This window comes from Emys orbicularis, chromosome 10 (assembly GCF_028017835.1).
Source record: "Emys orbicularis isolate rEmyOrb1 chromosome 10, rEmyOrb1.hap1, whole genome shotgun sequence".
In the NCBI taxonomy this organism is placed as follows: domain Eukaryota; kingdom Metazoa; phylum Chordata; order Testudines; family Emydidae; genus Emys; species Emys orbicularis.
In genome coordinates this window covers 23,686,490-23,714,382 of record NC_088692.1, presented here as the reverse complement: position 1 = coordinate 23,714,382, position 27,893 = coordinate 23,686,490, and the positions used below count along the sequence as shown (strand labels likewise).

Below are 27,893 nucleotides of genomic sequence, written 5' to 3'. Positions count from 1 at the left end.
ATTTATTTTAAAGTGCTTTGGATTTCCATTTATATGAAGGATGCTATAGAAATGCAAGTAAGAAACCTACAAATTCTTAACTAAGCTGGTCACCTTACTGGAAGATGGTTTAACACTATTTTTTTAAATGTCATGGCTTCCTACAGTGTTTTTCTCCCATTTCAGTCACACCCTGTTCATCTAAAAGCAGGGGTAGGCAACCTATGGCACGCGTGCCGAAGGCGGCACATGAGCTGATTTTCAGTGGCACTCACGCTGCCTGGGTCCTGGCCACCGGTCCAGGGGGCTCTGCATTTTAATTTAATTTTAAATGAAGCTTCTTAAACATTTTAAAAACCTTATTTACTTTACATACAACAATAGTTTAGTTATATATTATAGACTTATAGAAAGAGACCTTCTAAAAACGTTAAAATGTATTACTGGCACGCGAAACCTTAAATTAGAGTGAATACATGAAGACTCAGCACACCACTTCTGAAAGGTTGCCGACCCCTGATCTCAGAGCAATAAGAGACCCTAGATTTGTTTAAAGTGTGAGTTTTCATTTTAACTCATGGTGGGAAAAATAAGTAAATTTTGAGTAATAGGACTTTATTATCTTAATTCCTTGTGTGTTAAAGGTTCTATTGCAGTTTTCTCAAAAGGAATCAAATTTGTATACATAAAGATATTTACGCTTCCTTAAGCTATCTTCTCCTTTTCTGAAGTGTTTGTACTGGAAATTTAATAGCTGAAATACAAAGATACATTTTGATTTAAGAAATGTATTGATGGATTTACCATCAAAATGCCTTCTGAACATTAGGATGTCTACTATGACACTCAAACATAAGTTGTATGATCAGAGTGTCAATAAGGAGGGGATGCTAACATGACTGGATAATCACTTATGTTTTTTTAATTTTTAAATTAAATACAGTGATTCACAAAAAGTGTGTTCTCAGGTAACTTTAGGATTCAGGATGCAATTGAAAGGTTTACAACTATTGTGACTGTATATTTAGAAATGAGTCAGGTGTTTCATAGAGTAGTTATATTGCATATTGATGGATATGATGCAGCCATCAGGCATGGTATACTGATACTTTTCCAGTATGGATAATCTAGCTATACAAAATTTTGTATTTGGCTTTGTTAATCTTAATATGGCAACTAACCTTTTATGTAAATGTCACTTGTAGTTTAAATTGACAGTGGCCTGTCTTGCTGCTTTGATCTTTGTTTCAGATTATTGGTTGAAACGGCTATAATTCCAAGTTTCCTTCCATTAATACAGGGTGTATATATATGGGTAGTAAAAAAGTTGCATATACTGGTGGTTAAAAATATTGTCACTATGTCCCACAAGTGTACAGTGCTACACTTGGAATACACTTTAAAAATGGAGAAAATGAGGATTATTGCTCATTAAATCTCATCAAGGTTTTGTGGGTGAGCTTCTGTAGAGATTGGAATTCGATCTGGTGCTCTTGAAGCATCAACAAGTTTTAATCTTGGTTTCTCTGTTTTACCATGATGGCATCCAGCAGGTGTCCATTTCTGTGCTGGTCCCGGGCAATCTGTTCTGTCATTCAGACTTGTGTAGGTCTTAATTTATTCTTCTTTGAGTGATGGTCCCTACATGGATTCCAGACATGAGTGCGGCAGATGGAATAGCAGGCGACGATGTGGGCTTTGCTCATGCAGTAGAGACCGTTCTGGTGCTCATCGCTCACAGAGAAGGAGCGCAGGCACGAGGCGCGGTTCTTGAAGCTCACTTGTCGGGTGATAGTCCTGGAGGAGCTGTGGGAGTCTCCTCATAAGGAGAAGTCCAATAGGGGAGTCTAACTAAACTGTACAAAAACTACTGTATACAACGCTAACAACTATATACAGACAAGAGAAAATGGACAAGAATTCTGTTAGCAGGGGTTCCGATTCTGGCCATGTGGCGGTAAGAGGGATACTGTAGTAGTGTCAACCCACATGGCCTCTTATAGCCTTGGATGCAGACACCCTGAAGACGCATGACGTGTGCGGGTCAATGGACACTCCTATTGAACAGTTCTGGCTCCGGCGCGTGGCGCTCATGTGCATCCACGTCTGGAATCCAGATAGGAAGCACACATCTCGAAGAACCTCCAGTTACAGTAAGTAACCTTCTCTTCACTGTTGTTCATAAGACAAGAGGGGTTTGCAACTAGAGGATTTCACAGTGAATTTATTTCCATGTGTAAGTATGTGAAGTTAACTAACTTGACTCTATTCTGTTACATTCTTCCCGCACCAGTATTGGTGCACAGGGCATAAAATGGGGAATTCTGTTGCTCTCTGTCATATGTAGTTGCTTCCATATGCTCTGTTGTGTTGAGATCAACTGTTCTGCCCTATTCTTCCTAAGGTTTCTCTTGAGGGTGCTCACTTTCTCACACCAGTTGGTTTCACTTGACAACTTCATGTGGGAATCATAGGGCTGGTCTTCACTACCGCGGAGATCGACGCTGCTGTAATCGATGCAGCGGGTCTTGATTTAGCGGGTCTAGTGAATTGATGGCAGAGCGCACTCCACTCGACCCCGGTACTCCACCTCTTAGAGAAGAGTAAAGTCATTCGACCAGAGAGTGTCTCCCATCGACACATCACAGTGAAGACACCGGTGTAAGTCAACCTAAGCTACGTCAACTCCAGCTATGTTATTCACGTAGCTGGAGTAGTGTAACTTAGGTCGACTTACCCCAGGTAGTGATGACCTTTGTGTTGGCATCCAGAGTTCATACACCAGATACGTCCAGTGCTTCCTTCTAATTCTGGAGGAGACAAGCTGCTGATTGGTGACTTCTTGGATCTCTTTGGAGAAACTTAATTACCATCCAATGCCCAGAATCTTTCATAAGCACTTTTTGAAGGCTTCTAGTTTTTGGTCTTTGAAGGAGTCTACTTTTTTGTCTGACATTGTGGTAGATCTCAGCTTTCGCAGCCGAATGTTAACATTGAGATTGTTTGAGTTGAAAATTCTGTTTTGGTCTCGTGCTGAATATCTTTGGTTTTTCATAAGTTGTTGAGTTTAGTGAATGCTGTTGGATGACTTTCCTATCTTTGATGTCACCTCCTTCTTGAGATCTCCGTTGGCTACTATGGTGCTGCCCAGGGTGATGAACTGTTCTTTTTTCTTTGTTTTTGCCTTCTGATATGAAGATGCTGCTTGGCATCAGAGTTTCAAGGATATTTGTTGTCGCGTAATTAATTTTGAGCCCTACTTGGCCTATTGTTCATTTCAGGTTATATATCTTCGTAGCTTTCTGGGAATGTCGCTCAGTAGTGCAATATCATCAGCAAAGTCTCTAGATCTTCAAAGCATTTGCTATTTACCCATGCTATACCAGCGATTGTGTTGCTAATACACTTCATAATCCAGTCTATGGCAATGTCAAACAGCAGATTCATAGATTCCAAGGCCAGAAGGGACCATTGTGATCCAGTCTGACTCTCCTGTATGGGGCAGACCACAGAACTTTCCCAAAATAGTTCCTAGAGCATGTCTTTTAGAAAAACATCCAATCTTGATTTAAAAATTCTCAGCAGTGGAGAATCCACCCTTGGTAAATTGTTGCAATGGTTAATTACTCTCACTATTTAAAATGTATGCCTTATTTCCAATCTGAATTTGTCTAGCTTCAACTTCGATCCACTTGATCTTGTTCTACCTTTCGCTGCTAGATTGACAAACCCATTATGAAATATTTGTTCCCCAGATGTAGGTATTTATAGATTGTAATCAAGTCACCCCTTAACCTTCTCTTTGTTAAGTTAAACAGACCATGTCCCTTAAGTCTATCGCTATAAGACAGGTTTTCTTGTCCTATAATCATTCTCAGGGCTCTTCTTTGAACCCTCTCCAAATTATCAACATCTTGAATTATGGACATCAGAACTGGACACCATATTCCAGCAGTGGTCACAGTAGTGCCAAATACAGAGGTAAAATAACTTCTACTCAAGATTCCCCTGTTTATGCACCCTAGGGTCTCATTAGCCCTTTTGGCTATAGCATCACATTGGGAGCTCATGTTCAGCTGATTATCCCCCACTACCCCAAAATCTTTTTTCAGAGTCACTTCTTCCCAGGATAGAGTCCCTCATCTTGTAAGCCTGGCCTACACTCTTTGTTGGTAGATGTATACATATTTGCATGTAACTGTATTAAAATGCATATTGTTTGCGTACAGTTTACCAAGTGATCTAAATCACCCTGAATCAGTGACCTGACCTCTTCATTATTTACCACTCCCCCAACTTTTGGATCATCTGCAAACTTTATCAGTGATTATTTTGTTTTCTTTCAGGTCAAATTAAATAATGTAGGGCCAAGAACCAATCCTTGCAGGACCCCATTGGAAACAGATCCCCTTGATGATGATTCCCCATTTACAGTTACATTTTGAGACCTATCAGCCAGTTTTTAATTCTTTTAATGTGTACCATGTTAATTTAATATCTTTTTTATCAAAATGTTGTGTAATACCAAGTCAAATGCCTGGGGGAGGGATAGCTCAGTGGTTTGAGCATTGGCCTGCTAAACCCAGGGTTGTGAGTTCAATCCTTGAGGGGGCCATATAGGGAACTGGGGTAAAAATCTGTCTGGGGATTGGTCCTGCTTTGAGCAGCGGGTTGGACTAGATGACCTCCTGAGGTCCCTTCCAACCCTGATATTCTATAAGTATATTACGTCAACACTGTTACTTTTATTACCCAATCTTGTAATCAAATGAAAAATAAGAGAAATCAAGTTAGTTTGACTGGATCTATTTTCAATAAACCCATGTTGATTAGCATGAATTACATTGCCCTCCATTTTTTTTTTATTAGAGTCCCATATCAGCTGCTCTATTATCTTGCCTGGGATTGATGTCAGACTGACAGGACTATAATTACCTGAGACATCCTGTTTACCCTTTTTAAAAATTGACACATCGTCATCCTTCCTCCAGGCTCTTGTAACTTCTCCAGTGCTCCAAGACTTATTGAAAATCAATGTTAACAGTCCAGTGAGCTCCACCACCAGCTCTTTTAAAACTCTTGAATGCAAGCTATCGGGCCCTGCTGATTTAAAAAAGTCCCGTTTCTGTTTAATGTCCTCCACTGATATTAGTGGAATGGAAAGAGTGTTGTCACCAGGAGACTGTATCATCCATTTTTCCCCAAATAGATGCTACCAAGTCCCTCTAAAGGACTTTGCTTATTTTTTCATATATCTGGTCCCTGACTATTGGTGGTCATGACTGCCAGTCAGCACTCCCAGCAGTCTCATCCCAAAGCCATTCCTAAAGACAGAGAGATCAAGAGATTGGATGTATGCGGAGGAAGGCATACTGCACAGCTGCTGTTCAAATGAGGGTGGCTAACTATCAAGTTCTCCTGTTCAACTATAATTATATTAATTTCACAGCATTAGCCAAGTTAGCGGACAGACTACTGGAGGAGAATAGGGAACAGTTTATGGATCTTGTTTTTCAGAAGGGCACCTCGTGGCATAAACATCCCTCCAGGCAGCTATTGATACAGCTGATAGTTTCACAGTCCATGGCCACAGCCCTGAGACGTTCTTGTCTGCAGATGTCTAGAATTCCAGAGGAGCTGCAAAATACAATCAAGGATTTGCCGTTTGAGGGGTCTAAGCTGTTCTTTCAAAATACTGATGACACCATGGATACCCTAAAAGACTGCCAGGCGACTTTGAGGTCTTCAGGGGTTTATACCCCAAGTTCAAAGAGGAAGGAAAATAGACCTCAGCCCTAGTACAGATGGCATTTCCATCAGCTAACACAGCATATAACATTCTCAGGAGCAGACCTCGTTGTCATAACCACAATGGCCTATCTTCTGATGGAGAGGTTTCAGTCCATAGTTGCGCTGTCTATTGACCTTAAGCACACAAGCTTGAAAACTGTAACCATATTATTTTTAAGCCTTGTGAGTTTTCAGCTCACTTATGCTTCCAGAATTTTCCTTATACAAAGATCTTCCTGCTTTCTTCAATTCGTTTTCCAACTTTGGGGGCAGATAGGTAATGACTGAAAAGCTAGTCAAGGCAAAGAAATTCAATACATATTTCTCTTGTAACTTGATGATGTGATAGTTTGACTGTGGTGGTGGGTGGGGTGGTTGCTGCCTCTTTCTTTGACTCTCTCAGCTGTTTACAAGGCAGTTCAAGCTTTTTATGCCTTTGTTAAACCCAATAGATTTCCCCCTTTGAATACCAAGTGCCCTATTACCCATAACTCTCTGTGTCTTACCTCTTCCATCTTGCCTTCCATGTGCTAACCTACAGGCTTTCTTCCAGCATGCTCCAACATGTGGAATGGGTGAAACTGCATAACCTGCAATCACTTTCTCTGACATCTTCTGGAACGTCCCCCCAAGAGTTTCTCTTTGTCCTTGCGATATGGGTGTAGCTGAGAGCTCTTTTCTCAACTGTCTCCTGGGGCTGGAAGCATGCTGGGAGTCTAAATATATCATCCATTATATTTGCTTCCTGAGCACTGCTATAAAATGTACTCAGGCATTAAGTGTTAATTTACAGAACAAGTGGTAGGAAAAATGTTTGGGGTACATGGCCTATTCAGAAATCCAAAATGTTCAACAGATTTGTATAATAAAATTAACAAATAAGCCTATACTTTTTTCAAAATATCTATTAAGGTCTGAAAAGAATAATTGCCAATTGTAAAGGCCTGCCTAATTTCAGAAAGTTGTTATAGTAAGCTATAAAACAAACTTACCTACATTTGTTATTCAAATGACTTCCAAGAAACTTCACACTTTTCTTTTGGTTCCTTTACAGTTCTATGTACTGTTCATAAACAATGCCATGTACTTTCCTAGAAAGGAAGCTGGGTTTAAATGTATTATGCAAATATGAGTCGTTTTGATAAATAACTGCTTAGATAACAGTATGATGAAAGTGGCTTTGAAAAATACTTCCTCTTTTGTAGTTCAGCAACTTGTTTCTTCATAGATAAGTTTTATACATAGTATCGATGAGATTTTTAGATCTGCCCTTTGGTACTGAATGTTCATTGGATTTTATCTAACTTAATTTTCAGATGGGGTTTAATACACTTATATTGACGTATGAACTATAGATAAGCAACAGAAAGACTTGAATTAATTAAACTTTATTTGACTTGAGTAAAAAATAATTTCAGTATCAAAATAGTACTCATTAAAAAAATCTGTCTCAAATGTTGGTTCAAAATTAGGAAAGCCTTATGTAAAGCTTCCCCTTAAATAACAATAGACCAAAAAACAATAGAAGTTCATAATGTAAGGCACTTCCATCTAACTTCAGTGAGGTGTGTAAAGGAGTGTGATAAGGGGAGATGTTGAACTAGCTGTTTGGAAAGGGTTTGCAAGCAGGACTTAAATTCAGCTGGATCCCATCAGAGTGGAGCTCGGGTAAATATTTTCAAACCCACAGGAATCCCGGTGCCTGACCTCAGGGCAGAAGCCGTGGCACGCACTGTGGGGCTGAAGCCCCTGGCTCCAAATGAGGGGGCGGAGGGAGTCCAGGAAATAATCTCTGATAAATTAAGCCCTGGTTGCAAGTACTATTTATACAATGTCTGCACACAGAAATGAGATGCTGGTGTGAAAGTTATAAACCACCATGCTCTTCTGCCCTTTCTTTTGGACTCTGAGTCACTCCCCAAGTGAAGAGCCTTTTACGGCACTCCTTTCACTGGAGGTGAACCCTGCAAATCTCTGACATAGGAAAGGTCTATATCATAAACTGAGGTATAATTGTAACGAGGGTAGGCATCCCGGCTCTAATTTTAATCCACCTAGTATGAGAAACAATAGTAGCGAAGTTCAGCCTTCACTAGTGAGTAAATAATTATTGGCATGCACAGTGTAAGAAAATGGATATGAAATTTTCTAGTACAGACACAACTCTTGCTCAATATCTGAGAATAAAAAACTGACTTTGTATAAAAATCTATAGAACACATTGGTTAACATGCCAATATCTACATTTTTCCTGATGTAAGGTATCCCACCCGTGCCTTTAGAGTTGCTTTTTTTCCCCCCTTGCATTTCATGTATCTTATGTTTTCCACCAAATTGAAATTTAAGGGTCACAGTCAACATAAAATTTACATAGTTAAAAAAGCTGAGTTAAAAGGGGTTTCAGATTCCACATTAGTCGCATACCTGCCCTGCCAATTTTTGTAGCTTTAGAATTACTTTGGCACAGCAACATGGAAAGAAATGTTTTAGAAGACCCACAGAAACAGGAGAGAGAGAAACTGATTTTTCCCAAAGTGGTGCCAAATGCGTAAGGTAAACGAACTGAAAAAAGTTACGTACGATTACAGGTAAAAACCGTGTAACATTCATAAGTGTCACAGGGGTAGCCATGTTAGTCTGTATCCACAAAAACAACAAAGTGTGATTTCTAATTTGACTGTCCGTTTAAAGGATGACAGTTTTTAACTTAAGGTTTTGATCAGGTCAAAGAATTCATAATCTGTTATATAAAAGTATATCAGTAGAGGAGGAAGATGAGGAAGTACTAAAGATGCTGTGACTGAATTATGACTACCTCTGTTTTTAAATTCTATATTTGTGAATTATATTACCTGATATTGAGATGCTGAGCTGGGAGAGCTATACGTGCCTCTGAAAATCAGGCCCAACACCTCTTTGGATAGTTTGAGCATGTACCCTAAAAGTTAAGATGATCCTTGTTTTTATTTTTTCTGGCGTGGGGGGGGGGGAAGAATAGTGACTTTTTTCATCGTTATGTTACTATAGAGTTTTATGCTGTTGTTGGTCCCAGGGAATATCTTCCTGTTTCCATGTTAATATCTCAATCAGCAGTGCACTTTGTGGCGAAGGATATTGAGTGCAGCTTTACACTTGGTTGTTCCAATGGCAACCAGCTCATTACCTTCAGACAGCTTTTTGAGAAGATGGCGGCATCTTTTTTTTGAGCTTCTATCAAACTTTTGATTCCATGCATTGAGCAAGATTGTGGGATCTGATGAGGCTACTTGCCTGCTGTAGGAAGATACCGTTATTGATGGAGGAGTTCTATAATGGAAAAGAAAGCTGTGTTCAAGGCATGGTTTCCATGAAAGTTCAGCAAGGCTGTGTCCTGTCACCATTGTTGAGTTTTGATAGATTGATAAGTTTTGAGGAGGCAGATGTTTGTGATCTTGATCTGGATCAAGATTTTGCTTCAAGATCTCCAATACACTGATGCCTTTGCCTTGTTGGCTCAGTTTGGGTCACTGCAACTGATGCCTGATCTGTTCAGGCAAGAAGCAGTGAACATCAGTCTTGCTAATAATCTGAATAAAATATATTGATCTGAATACAGCTAAGTCCTTGGCCATTGCAATCAAGTGGCAGATTGATGTTTGATTCTCATCATCTTCATCAGCTGCTCCATATTAAGTGTTAGGACAAGATCAACGATGAGGATAATCATAGTCAAACCTTGCCACCTCCATCTCCATCTTGGCAACTTTCTTGATACTGATATATTAACATGAATATAAGCCATACTGGGTCAGACCAAAGGTCCGTCTAGCCCAGTCCTGTCTTCTGCCAGTGGCCAATGCTAGGTGCCCCAGAGGGAATGAACAGAACAGGTAATCATCAAGTGCTCCATCCCCTGTCGCTCATTCCCAGCTTCTGGCAAACAAAGGTAAGGGACACCATCCCTGCTGATCCTGGCTAATAGCCATTGATGGACCTATTCTCCATGAACTTATCTAGTTCTTTTTGGAACTCTGTTATAGTCTTGTCCTTCGCAACATCCTCTGGCAAAGAGTTCCACAGGTTGACTGTGCATTGTGTGAAAAAATACTTCCTTTTGTTTGTTTTAAATCTGCTGCATATTAATTTCATTTGGTGACCCCTAGTTTTTGTGTTACAAGGAGGAGTAAATAACACTTCCTTTTTTACTTTCTCCACACCAGTCATGATTTTATAGACCTCTATCATATCTCCCCTTAGTCGTCCCTTTTCCAAGCTGAAAAGTCCCAGTCTTATTAATTTCTCCTCATATGGCAGCCGTTCCATACCCCTAATCATTTTTGTTGCCCCTTTCTGAACTGTTTCCAATTCCAATACATATTTTTTTTGAGACGGGGCGACCACATCTATACACAATATTCAAGATGTGGGTGTACCATGGATTTATATAGAGGCAATATGATATTTTGTCTTATCTATCCCTTTCTTAATGATGACCAACATTCTGTTCGATTTTTTTTTTGATTGCCACTGCACATTGAGTGGATGTTTTCAGAGAACTATCCACAAAGACTCCAAGACCTTTGTCTTGAGTGGTAACAGCTAATTTAGACCCCATCTTGTCTATGTATAATTGGGATTATGTTTTCCAGTGTGCATTACTTTGCATTTATCAATATGAAAGACCAATGAATTATGAAGTACATTTACCAAGGAATACCACTGCATGGTCAGCGATCACTTGGTCACCAAAAGCTTCAGTGTCGCGATAAGATTGCCACTGATGGGTATAGACCTAACATTCAGCCAAAACATCTTAAGGATCTAGCTAGAGAGAAATCCAGGGTGGTGCTCAGCCTTCAAGAAGGCTATGTCCCTTTAGGATTTGTCATTATGGCACTAATGAGTACATAATAGCCAAGTGATTGTACCACCAATTTCAGGTGGGTTTGTACTCTGCACAGCTCAGTTGTGCCTCCACTGCCTGTGATACCGTGGCTACCCAGCTATTTATACTGGCATTCTTGATAAGAACTAGTGCGAGTATGTGTACCTGAATAGAGGAATCACATCCCTACCTCACAATGCAGATTTTTCAGGAAACACTTTGAGGGAAAAATGTGCAGTCAGTTGATAGTATGTACTCATTACTTTCATAATGACACATCCCATTTGTGTATATGATCAGGGGAATCCCATATCTAGCTCCCAGTGTAGACGTAGCCTTAGAGGCTGGTGGGTGTTAAAGGGCATAAGCATCTACATCAAATCCCGAGTCTCTTGTCCACGTGAGCCATTACTTGCTGTTTCTTGTTTTATTTCTCTGTATAACGTCCATTTCTTGTTTAGCTTGGATTTATCTTGCTATTGCAAGTTTTGGCTAGTGTTTTTTTTTTTTTTTAAATGTAAAATTATTTTCAGGTTACTATGCTTGTCTGGCATACAAATATAAAGTGCTTGCCTATCCACATGACTGAGATATAGTTATAATATGTGTCGTAAAAAGGTAATAGATCTATTCACATCCTATTAAAAAAAGAGAAGGAGACAGGTATCAAGTTGTACCTACCAAATCCCCCAGTCCAACAATTAATGTAATGTTTGTTAAATGCATTAGATGAGTGGCTCTCATTCATATATATGTTTTATTTATTTATATAATGTACTTGGTGTGGTACCACCTTTTGTAATTCTAATCAGAGTCATTGTAATGAATTCTTTCTGGTACTATAAAATGGTCTATGTACCAATAGCAGTTCGCATACAGCAGTTTGAGAATTGCTGTGTTAGAACACCACCAAATTCTGAGTATCTGTTTCTTCACAGAGAATGTACAGCATGGTTAGTGGCTGTGCAAGCTTTACCATACAAACATAACCCATACTCAGGAGTACCTTTTTCTAATGTTCACTTGATTCTTGGCCTCAGTGTGGAGGCTGGCAGTTCTGGTGGGGTATTTTATTATTAGATTTACATAGTATCTATCCTCTTATTTTAAAAATATCTGATATACGAACTGGAGGATAAACAGGGATCATTTCCATTCATCTGTGAAATGGGGTCAAATTTGGCAAATGTTAAATGGCACAAAGTACCGCTCCCTAACAGTTTATGATAGGAAGCTATCCAGTTGGAACTGGAAGGGAAATGTAAGTAGTTGGAAAGGAAATATAATTTGGTAGAATATAATTACCTAAGTTGGAATTTGACCAGAAAACTTGGGTAAAAATTGTCTGCAAATAGCTAACCTGCAACTGCCAGCTTACTTCACCCAGGCGACTAAACAACACTCGGGATGTGACAAATTCCGTTAGTTCTAGAACTGGTGTATCATTGGAGCTGATGATTATTGTAAATAGTGCACTTGATCTGGAAGTCGTCACTCAACCTAGAAATTCTTTCAACTAAATGCATTCGAGTTTCTGACATACAGGCAGATCGTTATATGATTGGTTTGTAGCATAGATGGAAATATTCTCAAGTTAGTTCACTGGAACTGTTAAACCACATTTTTCTCCTTTGATTATTTTTAGTCATCAAATACATGATGTGGCATTAAAACCTCTAGGTACTGTAAATTAGAAAAAAGTGTAACTGGGGTACATAAAAGTTTCCTGTGACGTAGTTCCCTAATAAATGAGTAATTTTTCCTTTCTGCTCCCTGAGTAACTTTTATAGTTGTAATGTGACCTGTGTTCCTATCAGATGTAAAATAAAACCTTAGGCGCTGATCTTTGGGAAACAAAAAGTAAAGTTTTTCTTTCAGTACCCTTACTGTGGTGCTAACTTGCTGGATCTCAGTCTTAACATGTCAAGGTTTTGTAACTAGACTGTTCAATGCCTATAATAAAACTCCAATGACATCAACAAATGACTGTGTTTGTAGGATCTGAATTCATACTTTAGCTGTGGGTCCTGGACCTAATCCTGCATTCTTTACTGACTTAAATGGACAAACTGAGGAAACAGAAGTCCACATGGCCATTAACTGGACTTCTGGTGCCACTAAAGGAGAATGGGAAGGGAGTAGAGGGCACTGTTGGCTTAGTTGTAACCAAACAGGTTCTAGAACACTGTCTTGAAGCATTGCTTGAACCTCCTCGGCTGAAGGCACTTAAGGCTTGAATGAAAGTTCTCTGAGTCCCCAGGCCTGAGAGTCACCTGGTTGCACCCATGTCTGCAGCAAGAGGAAGAATTACCTGTGCTTAACTGGCTGTCAGATTCCGGACACCACCAGCATGTTAGCCACTCAAACTATCTCCTCTGGGCTATGCCAGTCCTTACCTTGTCTTGCAGGTGTACTCCAATCCCCGAGTCCCCTTGACTCCAAGAGCCCGTTTATGCCAACTGGCAAAAGGCACATCTAACACACTGTTGGCATAATATTTACCCAGTGTCTTGTAAGATATTGTGTAAAAACTGGTGACATGCTGGTCATGAATATCATTGTGTGATGGGTATACTGGTTGTTTATAAAGAGTTATGTATGTGTGCTGGAAATAAGTTCATAAAATGTGTTTTGGAGGCAGTTGATAAACAAGCTTGCCCTAGGCAAATGAATGTGGATATTACCTGATTTCCTGGCTTGATTACAAGCAAAAGACAATGAAAATACATTTATATCTAAGGTAAACAAAGTGATTAAGCCAATCAAAAAAGCAGATTGGGCAGAGGATGAGGAGGGGACAGCATGGCATCTGCGCACCAGTGGGGGAGAAGAACTGTCTGCGGTATGCACTTCAAAGGAATAAATTTCAAAAGTTTACTAGACTATAAAAAGGTGGGGAGAGAACCACTTCATTATACACTTAAAGGACAAAGGGGGGAACAGCACCCTCTGATTCTGTAAACAGTGGATCCTCCTGCCTCAGGGGCTAGAGATGCTGAGAGTTTGATGCAAGTGAAAGAGCTGCTTAGGCTAAGATTGTAGTTTGCTGAAGTTTAGTTTGAGACATTAGAAAGTGTCATTTTTGTTTCATGTGTAACCATGCTTGTCTTTCTTTTGCTTAATATCACTTACATTTATGCTCTTCATTAATAAACTTATTCTTAGTTTTACAATAAACCATCTCAGTGCTGTCATATTATATAAGGTGTGCATCCTCTATTGAGCCAACAGGCTGGTGTGTATTCTGTCTGTTTGGAGACAGCAGACTTGGTTAATTTCTGTGTGTGTCCAGTGCGAGGAACTGGACATGGCAGAGACACACCTCTTGGGAACTGGGGTTCAATGAATGTTACCTGCAAGGCAAGGTTTAGACTGGCAGAGTCTTGAGGAGTTTACTGATGAGGTGGGCAGACTGGTGTGGCAGGAGCTATCACATAGTTTAAACACCCGCAAAGCTCTCTTGTTGAGGAAGAGGGTTAACACAGTGGCTTGTGGTTCTGGGCTCCCTAAGGGAAGCATGTCACCTCTTTAGTGTCCTGCTCCTTATCCGCTGAATACACAAGAAATACCAGGCCTGTTATCTCCAAGGGAACAACGTATGCACCAGGTTGAATGATTCAACTCAGGATGAGTGCTCTGTATAACACAACAGCACTGAGATGTATTTTATCATGAAAACAACAATAAGTTTGACTAAAGATTCAAAAGATAATGCAAATGGATAATGGGAACAGGGTTACACATAAATGAAAATCATAACATAACAGGCTAACTTTCTGTCTAAAGGAGTTTCTCCCCAATACCCTTTGCAGCATTTCATTCAAGCCTGAAAGAGATTACATTTTCATGAATGTAAACACGCTGTCCATTTGCTTCCTGGGCATGGGATAAAAGGGAGTCCCCTTGCTTTCTACTTGTATCTCCAGTTTGTCTGTCCTCAGGGATAGTAAAAATCCCTCACTTGTTTTTCCCAAGTCCCGCTTCTTCCCTGTTGATGTCGCATCCCTCTGACTTCCTATGTAAATGGGGCTTCCATTTTGTTGGCTGCTAATGTTTAATTTACATGTTGACCAAGAGTTAGGTGAATAAACATCTGACAGAAAACCATTTTGTCAGCTCTGCCTCGATACAAACTTTAGTAAAATATTTCAGCATACATCCACATCTCCTTACATAGTAGCTGTACATACATGTCATAATGACATTGATGACCAACGTGACCCTGGCTTTCATTTAAGACCTCATGTGATAGTCTTCGAACCAGATTGTATGTACCAGAATCAGGATATTCTTGTAAACTCCTTGACAGTTAACACTGAGAGATTCATGTGTCATAGCTTGTCTATGGTGAGGTTTTTTTCCTAAAATGTCTGTTACATTACCGCTGGAGCAGGTCCACCAATGGTATCAATAGTGGGACTTTTAGCATAGAGAGAGCACAGGTGTCTCCACCACCGTGTTGTCTAACCTCACTCTGATCAATTCTAGATGTCACAGTAGCAACTATAGACAAGATGTTGGCATGATAGCTTCAGTTATTGCTACCCTCATGAAGTTGCCCTGTCGGTATTGCAGCCATGTGAAAATTTAAACACTAGTTCAGTGTAGACTGTGTTATTGAAATATCTGACTATAAAAGGCTGAGCTAAGCAGGCTGTGGCAGTTTGGAGCATACAAACATTCTGTTCCTTTCAAATCAAAGAACATGATGTGGTCTAGTAGCATATTTTATAAATTGTTCAAGAAATCTAATTTTTATTTAAACCACTTATTGGCTCAACCTCAACAGGAGAGTGCATCCTTTTTAGCATGCGGTAAAGAGTAAGAGTACAAAAGTATTCTAAATGCTTTCCTGAGATGACCAATTTCAGTTTCAAAACAAGACCAACAATGTACCAGTGTATTTGCATCTCGGTGAAAACATTGCTAACTTCCTTTCTCTATGTAGATACCATGAAATAGGCTGTTGGTGATTTGAGAATCTACCGCTCTTGATAAATTCTCAGAGGCAACATATCAGAGACTAGGAAACCTTGGAGATAACAGAACCTAGCTGGGGGATGTCTGATGGGGGCTGATAAGAGAACACAATCATATTTTAGTTTGATAGTATTTTTCTAAAAAAATCAATACTTTTTCAGAGTTTTATCCAAAGCCTGTAATAAGATATTAAGGGCCAGATTAAAAAGAAATGCTGTTCAGTTTTCCTATTGCTGAATCTTGATATGGGCTCCAAAACCATATTTATTAGCTTGTGTGTGTCTTACTGACATTGTACTTCATTCTCCAGGGCTGCCTACTCCACTCCTTTTACAAGAAAGATTTTATTTAGAACATGTACAGCATTGTCAACAGCAGTACATGCTTCTCCATGCTGTCCTGCCAAAGTTGAAACTGCCAACAAGCATTTGTCATGATGGTAGCTCTTGTGAGGGGTGTGTGTGTGTATTCAGTAATCAACTTTCTTGACATAGGGCCCATTTCTCCCCAGCTCCCAATAATCAATTTGATCACTATTTACTTGTGCTACTTTGAAATAGGTGGTTTAGAGCAGTTCTCAACTGATATTTCTCAGTTAACAGCATCACAAAGCCTTGAATATTTCTTTACAACCTCAAGCAACGAAAATCTCTGTCCCATACACCCTTTTTCCCATCAAGGTCAAGTATTCTGCCAGCCTCTCAAAACATCCACAAATGTATATAGGCTTATCAATAGGAAAATTCATAGATGTAATAAATTTCAGTTTAAGGCCAGAAGAGGCTATTATATCATTTAGTCAGATCTCTTGTAGTCAGATCTATATACCCCTGTATTGAGCCCAGTGTCTTTATATTAAATCATATCAATCCTCAGGACCCTAAACTGTTATGCGCTGCAGCAGAGACTGATGTGCCACCAAAGTTCGAGGTTCCTGAAAAGGCAGGGAATTGACTAGGAGTGAGATGCTAGCAAGTTCTCTACACCCCAGGTGGTAGAGGAAGGCAAAAAACTCCAAAGGTCACAACCAAACTGGCCTAGGGGAAAATTCCTTGCTCACCCCGAATTTGGTGATTAATTGGACTCTAAGCACATGAGCAATACATACCAGTGAGGTATGTGAGAGAAGATTCTCTGAACCAACTCAGAGCCCTGGCCTACCATGTCTGGTGTCCGATCACCAGCTGTGGGCAATATCTGATGTTTCAGAGGAAAGCAAACACCCCCCTTCCTTCCAAATATCTGGCCCATCATTCATGGGGAGGAGGAGTCCTTCCTGATCTTTGCAGATAACCATCTGAAGTCCTGAACCATGAGATTTGATTAGTCATTGTCTTAATGCAGAGCTGCAACCATTATGAGCATGTTGAGGCAATGTAGGCAGTCCTGTTCTCCCTGTGGCCTATGAAGGCAGAGATAAACAGGGAGACCCACATATTCCATTGGATTATAGATTATTCATAGAGTATAAAGCCAGAAGGGACCATTGCTATCATGCAGACTAACCTCCTGTATAACACAGGTCATAGAACTACCTTGAATTAACTTGTGACTGAAATAGAGCATATATTTTAGAAAAACATCCTACGTTGAGGTAACATAACCTCCTTACTCCTACTCAAGGTTCCTCTGTTTCTACATCCAAGGATCACATTAGCCCTTCTGGCTACTGAGAGCTCATGTTCAGCTGATTATCCTTTGACCCAAGTCCTTTTCAGGGTCTCTTCTTTCCAGGATAGAGTCCCCCGTCCTATAAGCATGCCCTGCACTCTGTTCCTAGATGTTTGACAATATAAAAATAAATATTGTTTGGTTGTACCTAGTTTACCACTCCCCAAAATTTGTGTCATCTGCCAACTTCATTGCAATTGTCTTCTTCCAGGTCACTGATAAAAATGTTATATACCACAAGACCAAGAACCAATTTTTGCAGGGTCCCCAAGAAACATACCTGCTTGATCCCCTCATTTACAATTACAATTTGAGACTTAAATGTTAGTGAATTTTAATCAATTTAATGTGTGCTTTGTTAATTTTGTATAATGCTAATTTTAGTCAAAATGTTTTGCTGTACCAAGTCAAATGTCATACCAAAGTCTACGTATGCAACATCAACACTATTAGCTTTATTACCCAATCTATTAATCTCATCTAAAAAGATTCCGATTAGCTTGATGAGATCTATTTTCCATAAACTCATGTTGAATAGCATTAATTATAGTACCCACTTTTAATTCTTAATCAATTCTAGTATCAGCTTTTCCATTATTTTGCCTGGGATCAGTGTTAGACTGACTGGCCTATAACTGCCCTATAAGTTTTCTCTCTCTAAATATTGGCACAACATTAGCTTCCAGTTCTCTGAACTCTGAACTGAACTTCCTCAGTGTTGTAAAACTTATTGAAAATCAACAGTAATGGTCCAGAGAGCTCCTTGGCTAGCTCTTTTAAAATCTTGGATGCAGGTTAGCTGGACCTACTGATTTGAGTGTGTCTAACTTTAATAGCTGCTGTATCAGATCTTTGAGTTACTACTGGAATGGAAAGTATTTCATCATGATATGAATGCATTATCTAGCCTTTTTCCCAAGCACAAAACAGAAATATTTATTGAATGCCTTTGTCTTTTGGCGGGGGCAGGGCCGGCTTTAGCAAGTGCGGGGCCCAATTCCTGGGGCGGCACTTTGGATTGCCGGCTGGGGGTGCGGAGGCCGTGGGGCTTGCCGCGCTCCGGCCGGCGCTCCGGCTGGGGCCGTGGGGCTTGCCGCGCTCCGGCCGGGATCACGGGGCCACGGGGCTTGCCGCGCTCTGTCCGGAGCTCCATCCAGGAGAGCGGGGCCGCGGGGCTTGCCGCATTCCGGCCGGGGCCGTGGGGCAGCCGCGCTCCGCCGGAGCTCCAGCCGGGAGAGCGGGGCCGCGGGGCTTGCTGCGCTCCGGTCGGCGCTCTGGCCAGGGGAGCAGGGCCCCCCGAAGACGACCGCCACCGGGGTGAGTGCGCGGGGCCCTCTTAGGCGCGGGGCCAGATTCTGGGGAATTGGGCAAATCGTCCTAAAGCCGGTCCTGGGCGGGGGTATTAACAGTTTTATCATTTCAATCTAGTAAAGGACTAATACCATTGTTGGGATTCTGTTTGTTCATAATATACTTCCTATCTTTAACTCTGCTGGCCATGGAATTATCCTTGTCCTTTTGTTTCACTTATCAGTTTTCTACAATTCCTGGCTTCTTATAACTGACACATTTTTTTATTATTTTATAATATATGTAAAGGGCTTTTGAGAACTTTTTACTTCAAATTAAGGGTCACCAATCTGGAAATGTTGAGCACTGGCCCAGAAGGTTGAGTCATTAATCAAATCTGGCCCATTATCTTGTACCTTGGATAGTTATAAGAAAAAGAATGAGACACTGTTGTATGTATAAAGCCACTGTAATACCTCTGTTTTACTTTGAAGCTAAAAATACAAGGTAACTAGATTAAGACTAAAGTTATCAATAATTTTAGACTTTAGCTATGGTGTCTCAATTTCACAGCACTAATAAAAGTGCCAAAATCATCTGGGAGTATACTTTATGAAATTATCTTAATGTCTCATGTAACTGGAACTTCAAGTGACATTCAGTATTATCTTACCTGGGTCTCTAATACTCACCGAGCTTACTTGGTGTTTAATTCTTCTGAGCCTTTGTGTATCTAATCAACTTCTTAGTAGCAGTGAAGACACTTCAGGTGGTACATAGGTTAGTTGTACTTCCCTTGAGCATAGAGAGCTTTTCAGTTATATGTTCTATTGCTTCAACTTAAGCACGATCACATCCATAAGTACATTATCTGTCTCATTTTAATTTTTCAGCTACTTCATGGAGTTGGCTTAATGCATGTCAGAAGTGAAAATCAAATAGATTTTTTTAGTTTTTAAAATAAGCCTAACACTCATACTGTTCTAATTGTTCAAGTTTCCAAATGCTGTACATATTGTGATGTGGTGGTGTTCTCTAACATACATTGAGGGACAAGATATTAGCGGAAAAGAACCACGAGACCATTTCACTTCTCTTCAAATGCAGAAATAGTCAGAGATAGAGGGAGAATGAAATGACTTGTTTGTACTCCGTTATCTTGGAGTTCAGCTGCTGGAACTAGTGGGGACTGCTTAAACTTACTGTAATATTTTCTCCCATTTACCAGGAATTGTTCTTGAATTCCTTGGGAATGGCTATAAATGCATTTTGAACCATTATTTCAGTACTGTTTTAGAGTAAATTTTTCAAAAGCTCCTAAAGTCACTAGATCCCATTTTCAAAAGGGACATATGGAAGCTTTCGAAAATGTTATCCTTAATCTTGACATTTGTCTAGATTTGTGAATTCCACGTTGCAGTGTTTTGGTTTTAGACAGTATGCTCAATATGCTTATTCACACCAGACATCTACAGTTACATAGTAATCATCTGTACTTTGCAACCTTTCTCCTAGTCATTTGTCTAGTAGTTCTGATTCTCTGGACAGCCCACGGAATGAAACTGTGCTTGTTAGTACCCTCACCCCTGTTTTGTTTTGTTTTGTTATTGCAATCATGTTGCATGTGTTGCTGGCACACTAAAGAGATGCAGGATGCTTCTTGAGATGTTAGAATGGGGCCACTAATATATTATTAACAACGTTTTGAACTTTACTTTTATTAATAAAATGAAACAAATTGTAATTAGTCCAAAATGTAACTACATCTGACCTCAGTGATTGCCATATTTGGGATCAGGAAGGAATTTTCTCCCAGGTCAAATTGGTAGCGACCCTGGAGGATTTCACCTTCCTCTGTCGTCTGGGTCACTTATAGGTTTAAACTAGTGTAAATGGTGGATGATCTGTAACTTCAGGTCTTTAAATCATGATTTGAGGACTTCAGTAACTCAGCCGGAAGTTAGGGGGTCCATTATTGGAGGGGTGGGTGAGGTTCTATGGTCTGCAATGTGCAGGAGATCAGATTAGATGATCATGATGGTCCCTTCTGACCTTAAAGTCTATGAGTCTACGAGAATCTGTGTCAAGATACTGCCATAAAGTTTCAAAGAGCCAAAAAAAACAAAATGTAGACACTGAATTGTGAGTGACAATGTGGCTCCCTTTTGATAGAAATAAATTAGCTACCTAAATTAGAAACCAGTGTTTTGTGGTGAAAGACACTTTTCTTTTGTTACTGTAAACCCTGTCCTTATCAAACCAATTTCAGCATATTTTTGAATTATCTGAAAAAATATGAGGTTTGGGGGGAAAAGTAGCAAGAGACTACAGAATGGGAAAAGAAAACAGCACATCCAGAAAGTGAGGAAAGTTAATCTCTACAGCAGGGGTGAGCAAACTATGGCCTGTGGGCCACATCCAGCTTGTCAGACCTTTTAATCCAGCCCTCAGCTCCAGCCAGGGAGCAGGGTTGGGGGCTAGCCCCACTCCGTGCAGCTTCCGGGAAGCAGCTGGCATGACCCCCCCCAACTCCTAGGTAGTATGCAGAGGCACGGCCAGGCAGCTCTGCGTGCTGCCCAGTCCACAGGTGCCGCCCCCAGAGCTCCCATTGGCCACAGTTCCTGGCCAATGGGAGCTGCAGGGGTGGCACCTGCGAACAGGGTAGTGCGCTCAGAGCCACCTGGCCATGCCTCCACATAGAAGCCGGAGGGGGGACATGCTTCTGGGAGCTGCTTGAGGTAAGCGCCTCCTGGAGCCCACCCCTGAGCCCCCCCCATACCGCAATCCTCTCCCCCACCCCTGATCTCCCTCCTGCCCTCTGCACCCTTCAATCCCAGCCCAGAGCCCCCTCTGTACCCCAAACTCCTCACCTCCCCCTGTGCCCCAACGGCCCCAGCCCTGATCCCCCTCCCACCCTCCGAACCCCCTCAGTCGAAGCCAGGAGCACCCTCCTGCATCCCAAACCCCTCATCCCCAGCCCCACCCCACACCCCCAGCCAGAGCCCTCCCCCGCTCCGCACCTCAATCCCCAGCCCGGAGCCCCCTCCCTTACCCTGAACTCCTCATTTCTGGCCCCACCCCAGAGCCCACACCCCCTGACACACTCCTCCCCCCAATTTCTTGAGCATTCATGGCCCACCATACCATTTCCATACCCCGACATGGCCCTCAGGCCAAAAAATTTGCCCACCCCTGCTCTACAGGCTACTCTATTCAACAACTGATGCCAGTGGTGTGGTCTCTCACCATGGGAACTGGTGGGAGTGGGAGGAAAACTGGTAGGGGTACTTGGATAAACAAACAAGCAATTGCAAAAACAAATACATTCATAGCTTTGAGTTCAGAGCTATCTCAGCAATCCTGAAGAGGTTGATATCAGCACTAACTGGTTTAAGTTCAGCCCTAAAATAATGTTGAGTGTAACAAAAAAGCCTGGTAAACTAAAACCCTGAACCAGTTAAATAACACACTGTGTTTGTATTCAAAGCATTCTTGACAAAATAAGTCCTCATACAATATATATCAGGAATTAATTGTGAATGAGCATGATAAAATGACTCTGAATGTGAAGAGGAAATGACTATCTGAAATGTGCCAAGATAACTTAGGTTTCTAATGCAAAGCATATTCCTTGGAAAATATTGAAATTCCTAACAAAATAAGCTATCGCAGAAGTTAACTGTGATAGCTGCCTATCTTAACTATTTTTTTTTCTCTTTAGATAACAGCGATTTAATTGCTTGTACAGTGATTACAAAAGATGGAGGTCAAGTTCAGAGATTTCTGGCTGTGGATATTTACCAGATGAGTTTAGTTGAGCCAGATGTTGCCAGACTGGGCTGGGGAGTAGTTAAATTTGCGGGCCTTTTGCAGGTAAGATATCTGTTAACCTGGGGATTTGTTTTCCAGCTGAAAAGTCAACTAATGTAAAAAAACAGTATAATCAAATTTAGTATTGGTTTTACCAGTGTATGTTTTAGATCAATAGCATACCTCCCCATTTTCTGTGTACTTCGTATCCTTTCTAATTCTGTCTTCTGTTAAATTACTTTTTGCTGTCTCCAGCTTTCCAAAGAAGTTCTTCAAAAGTTCACTAGCAAATGAAGTAACTTCCTCATACCTTCTTGAAGCAGGGCCTGTATCTCTATTCATCAGAGCACTGACGTCAATAGCACTTAAAAACATGCTTAAAGTTAAATCTCTTCTGAATCAGAGCAATAGGGAACAGATCTTATAATACTCGTGAAGAAAAGGAAAGAGATGGCTTCTCATCACAAATTAAACCGTGTTTTTAAACTCTGAAATACTTAAATATGAATTCCAGTATCTGCTATATTTAGTAACTTAACAAAGAAAATAAAAACTAAAATGTGCCCTGAAAATTGAGTGTGTGTGTGTTTGCATATGCATACAAGCACACAATACATCTGGGTATATACTGGGTGAGGGTGTCCCTCTGGAAGATATTTTATTTACTGTGTATTAGGATTTGTTGTGGAATATTATGAAATCTTTTATTCTACAAAATTGCCTAGAACAGTGGTCACCAACTGGCAAATAGCGATCGACTGGTTGATCCTGGAGCCTCCGCCAGTCAATCGTGATTTCCGGTCGCTAAAAGTCCGGCAGCGCAGCGGGGCTAACGCAGGCTCCCTGCCTGTCCTGGCCATGCGCTGCTCCCGGAAGTGGCCAGCACATCCCTGAAGCCCCGAGGGAGTGGGCGGCGGGCAGGATTCTCCCCCCGCTGCTCCTGCCTGCAAGCACTGCGTCCGCAGCTCCCATTGGCCGGGAACGGGGAACTGCAGCTAATGGGAGCTGCAGGGGCGATGCCTGCAGAGAGGGGCAGTGCGGGGAGCCACATGCACCCCTCCCCCAGGGGCTGAAGGGGCGTGATGGCCACTTCTGGGAATGGTGTGGGGCTGGGGCAGGCAGGGAGCCCGCCTTAGCCCTGCTGCACCACCAACCAGGAGCCGCCTAAGGTAAGTGCTGCCCGGCGGGAGCCTGCACCCCAACCCCTGAGCCCCCTCCCAGAGCCAGCACCCCAAACCGCCTCCTGCACCCCAAACTGCCTTCCTCAGCCCTAATCCCTCTTCCCAAGCCACACTCAAACCCCCTCCTGCACCCCGAACCTTTCCTGCACCCTAACCCCTTGCCCCATCCCTGAGCCCTCTCCCAGAGCCAGCACCCCATATCTCCTCCTGTACCCTAAATCCCCTCCCACACCTCTGCCCCAGCCCTGAGCCCTCTCCCAGAGCCAGCACCCCATATCTCCTCCTGTACCCTAAATCCCCTCCCACACCTCTGCCCCAGCCCTGAGCCCTCTCCCAGAGCCAGCACCCCATATCTCCTCCTGTACCCTAAACCCCCTCCCACACCTCTGCCCCAGCCATGAGCCCCCTCCTGGAGCTAGCACCCATACTCCCTCCTGCACCCCAACACTCTGCCCCAGCCCGGAGCCCCCTCCTGCACCCAAACTCCCTCCCGGAGCTTGCACCCCTCACCCCCTCCTGCACCTCTGCCCAAGGCTCAGCCCGGAACCTCCTCCCACACTATGAACCCCTCGGCTCCAACCAGAGCCTGCACCCCTTCCTGCACCCCAACCCCCTGCCCCAGCCCTGTGAAAGTGAGTGAGGGTGGGGGAGAGCAAGCAATGGAGGGAGGGGGAATGGAGTGAGCAGGACGGGGCCTCGGGGAAGGGGCGGGGTAGATCCTGGGTTGCACTTAAATTCAAAAATTGATGTTGTGCATAATAAGGTTGGAGACCACTGACCTAGAATGTTACAATGAAGAAAGCAAGTATAGATAATTCTGGAGTCTAGTCCTTTGAATTGTTACCCGAGAAAAATGGGATTTCTGCATCTTTCAGTCTAGTTTATAATAATTCTTCATTTAGTCCAAATGCTTTAGTATCCAGTTCAAATTGCTTGGTATTCCAGCTGCATCAGAATGTAAACGTATATAAATGAGTTGCTCAGCAGTAGTAGTATCTGTTTATTATGTTATGCCAAGCTCAATAGTCGGGTTTCTAGAAAATTTAGAGAGAGAACTACTCTTTCACAGTCAAACCACTTAACTGAATTTTTGCCTGACTTAGCCCTGTTGGGTTTACATCACAAAAAATTTGTACGTGTGTGTGTGTGTGTGTGTGTGTGTGTGTGTGTGTGTGGTTTTTTTTTTTTAAACCAGTACCTCATCTCTCTGACTTCTTATAATGATGTATTGTTCATATCTAATTTAAAATATTCACAATGAACAACTCAATTTGTTTCACCGCTAATTGTATTCCATTTCTTTATAGGATATGCAGGTAACTGGAGTAGAAGATGACAGCAGAGCTCTGAATATAATAATTCACAAACCTGCATCTAGTCCGCATTCTAAGCCCTTCCCCATTCTCCAAGCCACATTTATTTTTTCTGATCACATTCGCTGTATCATTGCGAAGCAGCGTTTGGCAAAGGGCCGCATCCAAGCTCGACGTATGAAAATGCAGAGAATTGCGGGTAAGCAGATGCCTTAAAATGTTTCTCTTTGAAGTGGGAAACATGTCTCATGACAATTCAGTGTAAGATCTGCTCTTGTGTGTCCTCTAAAGCATCTGAAATACTGCATCCCAGGAGAGGAATCTTGAAACCAGTGTCCAGTTTCTAAACAATAGATCTTAACAATATCTTCCTGTTATAGCAAAATGTATATTCATATATGATAACGTCTGCCCCAGCCTGGAGGAGGAGAGGGAGAGTGAATGAACCACATGTTAGTGTTGCCCAATTCACTAATGGAAGGTACTCATATACTATGATGATAAGGGCAGTATGAGAAGCTACATAGAATAGAATATCAGCAGTTAAAATTTCTGAACTTTTATGCATTAAGAGATGTAGGAAGGAGGGTTACCTATGTAGGTGGTTATCCATCAGGTAGGGATTGAATGTATAATAGCTAAGGCCTAAATCAATGCAGCACATGGTGAGGACTGGAACTAATCAGCTGAGTGAATGTATTAGGGGTGAGTGAATGGAAGAGGATGGAATATACAGGGAAAAGGGATGGGCAAGTGAGAAAGGAGACTGAACATCTTAGTTATTTGATTATTGGAGAGCATCAATCACTGTCTGGAATATCTGCTAATGTGAAACAGAATGTATAAAGAAAATCTGGAGTAGTATTAAAATTAGTGACTCAACTTCAATTGAGAATTATTCAGTCTAGAGTTTTAAAATGAGTTTCTAATGTTTTAATGCTATGTGAAATATACTTATGCTTTGGTCCTGTGAATTATAATTGTGCAGTCTAATTCTTTGGTCTTCTTGATTTCTGGTATCTAAATTGAGAGTAAGTTAAGATCTTACATAGAAGTGGACCTAAAATAGTGTGGGTGGTCATGCAAACTGCAGATACTTACTTACCTAAAGCAGATTACCTGTCTCCAAATGGCTTGGCCTCCTGCCATGTACAAACATAACTAATGAATGACCTTTTTGATGTATATTTCTTACTACGATACAAATTTTTGAAATGGCTTGCTCCATCATGTTTATGTAATGGAGACGTACTGCAAAAGGCCTGTTTCCTCCCTTAATAAATATTGTCGTTTCCCTGTATATACATGAAAGGGAGTGCAGTTTGCAGTCACTTGTTGCCTTTTCCTCCCTATAGTTACAGGGCAAAACAAGCAGCAAGCTATTTTTATTCAGAAGATGCAAGTATGCGCAAGTTATGTAGATTGATCTAAACTAGGTTTGTCCCAAGGTTTGGGGCAAGTTGGCAATGTAATTATCACATTAGATCGCCTTTTATAAATTTTTATTAACAAAAAATCAATTTGTTTAAATGTAGCTCTCCTGGATCTTCCTGTCCAGCCTTCAACTGAAGTGATGGGTTTTGGACACAGCTCTGCATCTGCATCACAGCACCTGCCATTTAGATTTTACGACCAGTCACGGCGTGGCAGCTGTGACCCTACTGTACAGCGATCTGTTTTTGCATCTGTTGACAAAGTCCCAGGTAAGACAGAACTTCTGATGAAGCAAGCTGCTGCTCCACGTCAGTCAAATATGTGAAACATGTGGCACAGCCTTTGCCTCTTGAACTTTTTGAGCAAAACCTCAACCCTCACCAGAAATGTTTTTTTCTTTCAATATTATTCTTTTTAAACTATCTTGTTCTATTATACGTAACCTATCAAGAAGTGAAACCATTCTATTTTCAGATGTTAAATACAAGTAAGTTGTTTCTCTGAACCTAGGTCAGTGTGCCTCCTTAAATAAGATATATCTAATGGTTGGTATTTTGCCATCTGTCTTGTTTTCAGATTATAAATAGGTCTGTTCAAAAATTTCTTAGAATTACAACCTTGAAACTTCTTAGAAACACTCAACATGTTACTAATCAAGTTGTGGTAGTTTCATCGGTAGTACAAAATGACTAGTTCAGCAAGGTGTGGTTACCCAAAAACACTGATTCTAAGGAAAAGATGACTGCACATTTTAATGCTAAAGTTCTGTGGTGTAAGCTTAAGATAGGTAAGATCCAAGCCTTTCAAAGCTCAGTTTCTAAAAATGCAAAGCCTTTCAAAGCTCAGTTTCTAAAAGTTGGTTTACAAGTTCGAGGCTGATTAGCCCAAACATTAGTAAATATATTGTAGAAAATGCTCTTGCAAGTGACAGAGAAGCACAAGCTAACCTGATAAGTCTCTCCACCTCCAACTTGTGATGTGAAGGTGCTTGTGCAGATGGGTATGTACTGGATACCCGAATAATTAGTTACAAAGTAGCAGCCGTGTTAGTCTGTATCCGCAAAAAGAACAGGAGTACTCCTGTTCTTTTTGTGAATAATTAGTGCTATCTGGTACTTATACGAACGCCTTTTATATAGTATCATATGGTCCTAAATTAGTTGCTTTTTTTTATAATGCAGTAGAAATGTCTGTCAAATGGCTATTGGTACAACTTTAAAATATGTTAAAATTGCTTGGTGACAAGTCTAAGTATTTGGCCTCCAGTTCCAAATGATTCAAAGCTCACATTGTCACTGGGAACAGTAGATAGAAAAAATTCGGCTAAACTCAAGTAGAGATCGAAAGCTTCTGAGCACAGATACACTCCAGGATGAGTCTCTAGGACGAGTTGTTTAGTTAAGCAATATGTCATAACAGGAGGTGAATAAGTAGCTTCTTGGTGCATGCCTCAGTTGTGTTATGAACAAGATGCCAAAGGTACCGTCTTCAAGTACCAAAGTAGTATACTAGGTCTTCTAGTACACACCCTGTCAGGTATTACTGCTGTTGGAGTATGGGTCACTTAATGTCATATGTCTT

At 41.2% G+C, this 27,893-nt stretch overlaps 1 protein-coding gene across 1 annotated transcript in view; it reads left to right on the top strand.

The window, feature by feature from the left end:
* The window catches only part of CLEC16A (C-type lectin domain containing 16A), a 179,282-nt gene that overhangs the window by 113,489 nt on the left and 37,900 nt on the right, over nucleotides 1-27,893 (top strand). The window contains exons 19-21 of the mRNA XM_065411644.1: nucleotides 22,296-22,447; nucleotides 24,873-25,077; nucleotides 26,414-26,581. Coding sequence (XP_065267716.1) covers nucleotides 22,296-22,447; nucleotides 24,873-25,077; nucleotides 26,414-26,581 — 525 coding nt within the window. The remainder of the gene's footprint in view (nucleotides 1-22,295; nucleotides 22,448-24,872; nucleotides 25,078-26,413; nucleotides 26,582-27,893) is intronic.